The sequence below is a fragment of the Prenolepis imparis genome, unplaced genomic scaffold (assembly GCF_030444845.1).
Source record: "Prenolepis imparis isolate NDT839.2.m4 unplaced genomic scaffold, iyPreImpa1.0 SCAF_1, whole genome shotgun sequence".
NCBI lineage: Eukaryota > Metazoa > Arthropoda > Insecta > Hymenoptera > Formicidae > Prenolepis > Prenolepis imparis.
Genome location: NW_028141159.1, coordinates 614,918 through 624,052, shown reverse-complemented (window position 1 = coordinate 624,052; position 9,135 = coordinate 614,918). Strand labels below are relative to the sequence as shown.

Sequence of the window (9,135 nt, the reverse complement as noted above, 5' to 3'; positions counted from 1 at the left end):
AACAACACGATTCACAAAGGTTGTGACAATTTTTCTATTGATATAGAATCAATTGTTATGAAAATTTATAATTATTTTTCAATATTTACTGTAAGAAAGACAGAGATTTTGAAAGATTTTTGCCAAGAATGTGATGTTGAGTACTCTAAACTTTTATATCATTCAAAAACGAGATGGTTAAGTTTATATCCTGCCATTGAACGTTTGTTAAAATTATTTAAACCCTTAAAGAATTACTTTTTAAGTCTAGAAAATCCGCCAAAAGTCTTAAAGATTTTTTTTGAGAACGATTTCAGTGAAGCTCTTTTATTTACAATACACTCGACCATGAACATAATGCATACAAACATTGAAACAATAATCGAAAGAGCTGATAATTCTATTATTGAAGTAAGAAAAGTTTTAAAAGAAATTATTAATAATTTGAATCAGAGAATCAATCAGAAATTTATGCCATTGAAAGTAAAAGAAATATTAAGAGAAATTGAAATTACTGGAAAAAATACTACAGAATTCATCGTAAAAATAAATAATTTTTATATAACAATGATAAATTATTTAGAATCTTGGATTAAGCCCTTAGAAGAGTTGGATGTTTTTGAATGGATGGATATTAGTAAAATTAATTCAGCACAATGGTCAGATCTAGAAGCCTCACTTGAATTTTTACGTTCTCGCAATATAGTAGTGGATGAAGAAAAATTATTTAACGAGTTTCTTTGCTTCCAAAAATTCGTAAAGAATTTATCTGTTGATGAATCTACCACTAATTGCAATAAGTTGTGGTGCAATTTTTTTAAAGAATACGAAGCTAGCAAAAATTGCCAGGAAATGAAAAAAATAGCACAATTCTTTTTCTGTTTACCAGATGATTTTAGGTAATGATGTAATATCGATAAAAATATACAATTGCCAGCAACACACTACATGCTGCAAATATTGATAAAGTAGGACGTGAATCTACACGAACAACTGAAATTAATATATAATTTTAGTTAACAATGTATCCATTAATTATCAAAAATCTAAGAAAATTATTTTGTATATAAATTAAATCAAACAAAATTAATATAATTAAAACAGTAAATCAAATAAATTATATGTATATTATTATAAAAAAGATGATACATATCTCTCATATAAATAATTATTAGATAGAATATCATAGAATTAAAAATAATAAATTTTTATGCATTGCATAATTAATTTACATATTTTTATATGCATGCATTGCAATCAACACATTAAAAAAATATGTATTAATATGCTTTAAAATATTATAGTACTTTAAACTTGATTAATATTTTTTGACAGTTATCAGTTGATTTCTGTAAAAAAAAAAATATTAATCATGTTTAAACAAACTTTATATAAAAATATCATTTTTTTATATAAAATCGAGAAATCGCTTGTGTTGTTCTAGTAATATAAATCTTCTGTTGTTTCTCTCATGCGCATCATGCGTGAAACGAAATGTACCTAATGACTTTTTTCATAAGGGATAAAGTGCGCGGGAAATCGACGGCGCGGCCATGATTCAAATTGAGAACAAAACAACGCGTCATACATGGCTGTGTTCAGAAATCTACTCGTTGAAATAAATATTTGATTGACCAATCGAAACGAGAGATCTCTTCATTCTGATTGGTCAATCAAACGTTACCCAATTCCGACGAGTAGATTTCTGAATGCACCCGAACGAGAAGTACACTCGCTATTGGTTCGAATCGATGAATAGCAATGCGCATGTCAAACATATGTTCTTCCGTTTCGCGCCTAAAATTCTTGTGACGCGAAGAAACTTGGCAGAGTTCGTTTGTGTCGGTCTTTGACTAATGCACGATGGAGCTAAATAAGGAATTGAAGACGCTTTCTCTGGGAAATAATAGTCAATCCCCCTTAAAAATGCCAGTCAAGGAAGCTGCGCGAGGAAAGATGCATGTTATCAAGCGTAGTAAGTTTAACAAATTAACCATTTGATCGCGTTCGATTGTTGTCTAGATGAAGCTGTGTCAGAAAGTTTTATTTATAAACTGTGTGAAAGCACTTATATTATATGTATATATAAAAAATTTGTATGTGTATGTGGAGAAATAGTAATAAAAAATTAATAATTTGATAAAAATTAAACCATTACTTGATTAATGTTACATTAATATTGTGTGTGTATTTATATGCACATATATAAATACATATCTTTATATAACTATACATTTTTATCAAAGATGTTTAAATAATTAAGAGATATGAATTAAAAATTATTATTTTTATTAGATGGACGTAAGGAGGATGTTCATTTTGACAAAATCACTTCAAGAATTGCCAAACAGTGTTATAATTTGGATATGAATTATGTGGATCCAGTAAGTATATTAGTGTATCTGTCATATGATTTATAATTATACGAAAAAGAAAAGTGCAATGTATATATTGTTTATATGTATAATTAAGAAAAGAAACGTATAAACTTTTATTTTATATTTTATATCTTTTTAACATTGTATGCATAAAAGAGCAAGAGAGTAAAATTTTATGAATTTTTAACAATTATAAATTTCTATATAACAAGTGAATTTATTATTTACAGTCTGCTGTCGCCATTCAAGTAATACGTGGTTTATATTCTGGAGTAACGACAGTCATATTAGATAATCTTGCAGCTGAAACTGCAGCTACTATGGCAACTAATCATCCCGACTATGCTTTATTAGCTGCAAGGATTGATGTGTCTAACCTACATAAGGAGACTAAGAAGAGCTTTAGTGGTACGACGTGTTGGATTTAATCCATTTTTGCATATTTATGTAATAAAATGTAATGCCTCCTTTTTTTATTTTTGAAGAGGTCATGCATGACTTATACTATGCCAAGGATCCTGTCACAAATCAACATACCCCTATAATCAACGAACGATATTACAACATTATTAAGAACAATGCAGAAAGACTAGATTCTGCTATAATATACGACCGAGATTTCAGTTATAATTATATTGGTTTTAAAACACTTGAGAGAAGCTACCTACTGAAGATCAATGGCAAGATAGTGGAGAGACCTCAACACATGTTGATGAGAGTATCTGTTGGTATTCATGAGAACGACATTGACAAAGCTATAGAAACATACAACTATTTGTCCGAAAGATATTTTACACATGCTTCCCCAACACTATTTAACGCTTGTACTAATAATCAGCAGATGTCTAGGTAATTATAATAATATTTAATATCTCGATAATATCCGATGTTGTATAATTATTTTAATAGGAATTTTTTCTGACAGCTGCTTTCTTTTAACGCTTGACAACGATAGCATAAAAGGTATTTATGACACATTAAAGAAATGTGCGCTCATAAGCAAATATGCTGGTGGAATAGGACTCAACATACATTGCATTCGTTCACAAAGCACAGAAGATAATACGGATACAACCAACGGCTTGGTTTCTGTTTTAAAATTGTACAATGACATGGCGATTTATGTTGATCAAGGTGGAAATAAGAGACCAGGAGCGTTTGCTATTTATTTAGAGCCATGGCATGCCGATATCTTTGACTTTTTAGAACTTAGGAGGAACATTGGTAATTATTTTTTTGTATTTTTCTTTTCTCACATTGACTAATGTTGATTTATATAGTATGTAATATATATATGGTGTGCTTTTTTTTTATAGGGGATGGAAACATGCGAGCTAGAGATTTGTTTTATGGGCTATGGATACCAGATCTTTTTATGGAACGTGTATATAATGATGAAATCTGGAGCTTGATGTGTCCACATGAATCTCCTGGCTTGGCTGATGTTTGGGGTGATGAATTTAAAGAGCTGTATACTAGGTACAGGCACTCAGTAATTTCCTTTCTATTAATAATTTAATAAAATAATTATATATGATTTACATATCTTTTTGCAATAAATTATGTAAATAAATTTATACAAAATGTTTTTATAGATATGAAAAGGAAGGTCGCTATAAAAAACAAGTAGAGGCCAGAGCTGTATGGGTCGCCATTCTCAGATCGCAAGTAGAAACTGGGACTCCCTATATGCTTTATAAGGATCATTGCAATCGAAAATCTAATCATCAGCATATTGGTACAATCAAATGCAGCAACTTGTGTACCGAAGTTATTCAATACTCTGGCCCTGGGGAAGTTGCTGTGTGTAATCTGGCATCCATTGCTGTCAATATGTTTGTTAATACGAATAACAAGACTTTTGATTTCGATAAACTTAAAACAGTTGCAAAAATTGTCACTCGTAATTTGGATAAAGTCATTGACGTCAATTTTTATCCCATTTTGGAAACGAAAACTTCTAATCAAAGACATAGACCTATTGGTGAGATATGATCTTTTTGATCATTAATTGACTATATCGTAAGTATCATAATGAATTAGAAATGTAAAAAATGCGTGTGTCGCCAGGTATCGGAATACAAGGTTTAGCGGATGCCTTCCTGTTAATGCGATATTCGTTTGAAAGCGAAGAGGCGAAAGAACTCAACATCAAAATCTTTGAGACTCTTTATTATGGTGCCTTGGAAGCGAGTTGCGAGCTGGCTGCGGAAAAAGGCGTTTACGAAACGTATGAAGGTTGTCCAGTCAGCAAAGGTGTAAGTAATTTTGTAATATTTTAATCGCGCTTATACATGTATTTATAATTGCAAATTATAATTGATCTATGTATTACAATCGTAACATTGTTCCTCAGATCCTTCAGTATGATATGTGGAATGTTAAGCCGACAAATTTATGGGATTGGGATAAATTAAAGGCGAAAATCGCAAAGCATGGAGTAAGAAATTCGCTTTTGATTGCACCTATGCCAACAGCGTCGACCGCACAAATCTTAGGGAACAACGAATCCATCGAAGCATACACCAGTAATATCTATGTAAGACGCGTATTATCGGGGGAATTCGTCATCGTCAATCCTCATTTATTGCGAGACTTAACTGCCAGAGGTTTATGGGACAAAGACATGCAGAACGAAATACTCGCAAATTTTGGATCTGTTCAAGTATGGATTTTAATTATTTCTTGCTATTTCTTGCATTTAAATTGTTTTTTAGTGGATAATTTTAAGGAGATGTCTTGCAGAACATTGAACGTATTCCTGACAATCTAAAAGCATTATATAAGACTGTATGGGAGATACCACAAAAAGTAATTCTCGAAATGGCAGCTGATCGTGGAGCTTTTATCGATCAGTCGCAATCTCTGAATATTCACATAGGGGATCCAACAACTGAGAAACTGACATCGATGCACTTTTTTGGTTGGAGAAGCGTAAGTGACATATTGTAATTACTGTAGTGTTGTTTCGACATTTTTTAATTCACGTTGCCATAGATTGCTCGAATAGATGATCATTTTTTAAAAATTATATCATGATTCTTTTAATCAAACAAAATAACAGTATTGTACAAGCTGTTAAAAATATATTATCATTTACAGGGTCTAAAAACTGGCATGTATTATCTGCGAACAAAGCCAGCTGCAAATCCTATACAATTTACAGTGGACAAATCTAAATTACGAAATCACGAGTCTACATCTAACTCGTCCACTATCAATAATACCCCCGTTCAGTCTCCCAGCAAAGATGGTGACAATAAGGCTGACAATGTTGAAAGACAAAATCAATTACGTCAACAAGCAAGTCAAAGTTTAGAAGCGATGCTTGTTTGTTCACGTAAGAATGGAGAGGCTTGCATGTCTTGCAGTTCGTGAAAATTTCCTATCTTTTCTCGAACATTCACTCTCATATATCAGAAAATATGTAAAGCGTTTCCTAATTTTGTAAATTATATTGTAAACATATTTTTGCACGTGTTATATATTCTAAATTTAATTATATCGTTAATAACATTCTTTAATAAATATTGACTCGCGAATCAATAAATTAAATTAAATTGGTTTAATGTTTACAAGAGTTACGCCAATTTGAATTACATTAAATTCTCGCACATTTTTCACTTCTTCAGAATAGATGTTAAGTTTTGTATTATAAAATAGTCTTGGAAAAAAAAAGGAATAAGATTCGAAAATTTTCCAAGTATATATGTGAAAAACTTTTATTTTCTTGCAATATAAGAAAAAGGACTACAGTGTATATATATTGAAATCGGTAGAGTACAAAAAATATTAATTTTGTAATTGCATAAAATCAGATAAAATTGACATTAGAAATTTTTATTTCTGTCGAGTGGATGTGTGAAGTAATCGTATCGTCTCGCTTCGCGAATGACCGGCCGTCACCCGAACGATGTATCGAATGTCACTAGCTAGGAACACGTGGCGTCACTGCGATTGCCGTGAGGGTTACGGAGACGACGCAGAACCATATTTATTTTGGTTTGGAAATTAGTCCGCAAGAGACCCGTGTGTGTGTGCATCGTTCGGCCGTGCGTTTCGCACCGATTCGGGTGATTGAATTCCCAAGTACTTGCTTATCGGAGATCAAGAACAGAAAAACATGACCCGTAAGTTCAACCGAAAGTCGCTGTCATATGATTTCTGTGCCGTGACAATTCGACGTGAGAACTAACGAAACGAGTTCGTAACTTTTGCGGCTGCCATCGTCATTAATGTTAATAACAGGCTCATCGAAAGAGGGAGAGAGAGAAGAGTGAAATTATATATGAGATTTGCGTGCTCTCGTGAAATTTGTCGCTTGCGCGAGCAAATTATATTTTCGAAGGATCTCAAAGATCATGAAATGATTCGTTGAACGAACATACGAGCGTTCCACAAATTTCCCCGAAAACGATCATTTTGAAGGATATTTCGAAGAGAAACGTCGATATACTTTTGTAGACGATAGCGATAAGAAAAAATGTTTTTGTTTTCACGAACGTTATTTATCCAAATCTCGATGATTTTGCGGGTTGAGAAAATGTGATTGAGAATTTACAATTTGGAAAGCAGAAGGAGAGAAGGGAGCGTTGAACGTGATAATAATAGCAATAGTAATTTAATCGGAGTAGCTTTACTTTTTCGGGTACAAGATTGATTTACTTTTCTGGAATGTTAACACTTTTAACCTCTGTGCACGCTACGACATGTTATGATAAATCCGCGTTCACAGCGAATGCACAATGACGAAAGCTATCCATTTTTAGTATATAGAGAGATGTTCGACGTACGATGTTTGACACTGTCGACTCCGAATATACATAAGTAAATATGGTGGAAGGTATATATGGCTTGTTAGCTCACTTCACTATTTTATTCGCCGCCATTTTGTCTTTGCAAGTAGGAATGCTATTTGGATATAAAAAGAATAAGATAAAAATGGTTAAATAATCGCGAGTAATTTAATTCGTCGGTCGCGATCGATTCGCTTCGTATATATTCAGTTGCAGTTGCCCTTTAATAAATTTTGGAGTAATGTACGAGCGCGTTTGCCCCACCATTTTACTAATTCGGTCGAAGGAATGTAATCTATACGCATGCGCGAGTGCAAAGAAATGGTACCCTTGTTTAGGCACTGTATTCGAATTGAATGATAAATGAGGACGAATAGAGATTGAAAATTTAAATCAAATTGAGAAAAAATATCAAGAGAATCAAAAATTAAACTGAATATAAACTAAAAATTTTTAATGTGACATTTCTCTAAAGGATTAATAGTAGTTTATTATAACTTCAACTTTTACAAAGTCAGGAAGTGGAACTTGGTTTACAAAAAATTTCCTACTCTCACACATAACCCATCCTTATCATTCAATTCTATCATATCACCTCTATTTCTTTAGATTAAATACATAAATAATTAATATCGCACTTTATAATGCCTAGTTTAATTTAAATCTCTTTTACACAGCCTTTTTACTATATTCAGCCTAGCAATAAGCCTCCGAGAATAAATTAGAATATACTAAAAACACATTAAAGTAACTTAAATTAATATATATCACAACCATTAATAATTCAACAAATAAACATTAAAGTTTATAAATATAGTCTCTTAGATTGCTTCGCATACATCTATACATACATTACTCTTCCTATCTATTATTGTATTATAATTTATCTATTTCCTCAATTCCTTCTCCAAGCACCATGTTTTCTTTTTTTCTTTCTTTCATAATCTTTTCTTTTTCCTTCCATAATTTATATAATACATCACCTTTTTCATTATCTATCTCATCACTCTATATATTATTTAGCCTACTTTCCTCATTCTCTCCTAATTTCACAAACCAATCTCTAACTATTTCACACTCTTTAATATAATGCTCTAAAGTGTCTCATCCCTTCTTACAGAAAAGACACCTCCTCTAAAGGATTAATATTTGTTTATTATGTCGTAGGTGGAAATCAACGTGAACTAGCACGAGCCAAAAACTTGAAGAAATCAGTAAAGAAGACAGCGTCTGAACAAGACAGTAATAAAGGTCTTTCCTTGGAGCAGCGTAAAGCACGGTAAATATTCAAAGCTAAAATATAAATGTATTATTTCGTGCATAATTTTTTATAATAAATGTATATGTTTTTGTTTACAGTGACGCGGATCGAATGAGAGAGAAACAATTTAATAAAAAACAACAGGAACAACCAGATAAGTCTAAGCAGGCGGCGAGGTAATTCAAAGGAAAAGGTGTATAAATTTTTACGACAAAATCAATTATATCACACGCAATGATTATGTTAAAAAGCTTCACGGATGTAAGAGACACAAAGGTTGCTTACCAAAAATGCAAAAAGGAATCGTCATATTTTTGATGTTAGGGAATTTTTCCATTGTCGGCCGTATAATACAGCTATATCGGTTGTATGACATACCACAGGACCTAGCCTCGATTATCTTGTTATTTATACATTGCTCACAATTAAAAGCAGTTAATATATAGCCGGTGTGTATAAAACTCGACGTTATACCTACACTAAATTCAGTCAAAGAATAATGCGCATATTTGACTGGTTTCTTAGGTATAAGGATATTAATTAAATAATACGACATTTGTAGTACTAATTTTCCCAATCTGTAAATTCAAATTTTCGCATACTTATTTAATATATTATTCAATTAAATGTGTAAGAAGCGAGCGATTATTGGATACGTATATGCTTGCCATCGTCCTCCTTCGCTCGTAATAAACTGTTTAAAGTTTAACAATACACGCGT

The 9,135-nt window shown here is 31.9% G+C and overlaps 2 protein-coding genes across 3 annotated transcripts; both read left to right on the top strand.

The window, feature by feature from the left end:
• Positions 1-1,772: 1,772 nt before the first annotated feature.
• Positions 1,773-5,937, top strand: LOC145940501 (ribonucleoside-diphosphate reductase large subunit-like). The gene is made up of 11 exons (XM_083045729.1): positions 1,773-1,954; positions 2,275-2,363; positions 2,588-2,765; positions 2,843-3,206; positions 3,283-3,581; positions 3,674-3,836; positions 3,953-4,341; positions 4,428-4,615; positions 4,714-5,022; positions 5,103-5,291; positions 5,460-5,937. Exons 1-11 carry the CDS (start codon positions 1,843-1,845, stop codon positions 5,733-5,735), a joined length of 2,556 nt encoding a protein of 851 aa, XP_082901855.1. The 5' UTR covers positions 1,773-1,842; the 3' UTR covers positions 5,736-5,937.
• A 397-nt stretch (positions 5,938-6,334) lies between these two features.
• Positions 6,335-9,128, top strand: LOC145940512 (putative SERF-like protein). Of its 2 annotated transcripts, none has more exons than XM_083045763.1 (3): positions 6,335-6,487; positions 8,321-8,432; positions 8,513-9,128. In XM_083045763.1, the coding sequence occupies exons 1-3, from the start codon at positions 6,481-6,483 to the stop codon at positions 8,592-8,594; spliced, it is 201 nt and encodes a 66-aa protein (XP_082901889.1). In that variant the 5' UTR covers positions 6,335-6,480; the 3' UTR covers positions 8,595-9,128. The 2 variants fall into 2 exon arrangements, with proteins under 2 accessions (XP_082901889.1, XP_082901881.1); XM_083045755.1 differs by lacking the exon at positions 6,335-6,487 and adding an exon at positions 7,176-7,200 and having other exon boundaries at positions 8,294-8,432.
• Positions 9,129-9,135: the final 7 nt, after the last annotated feature.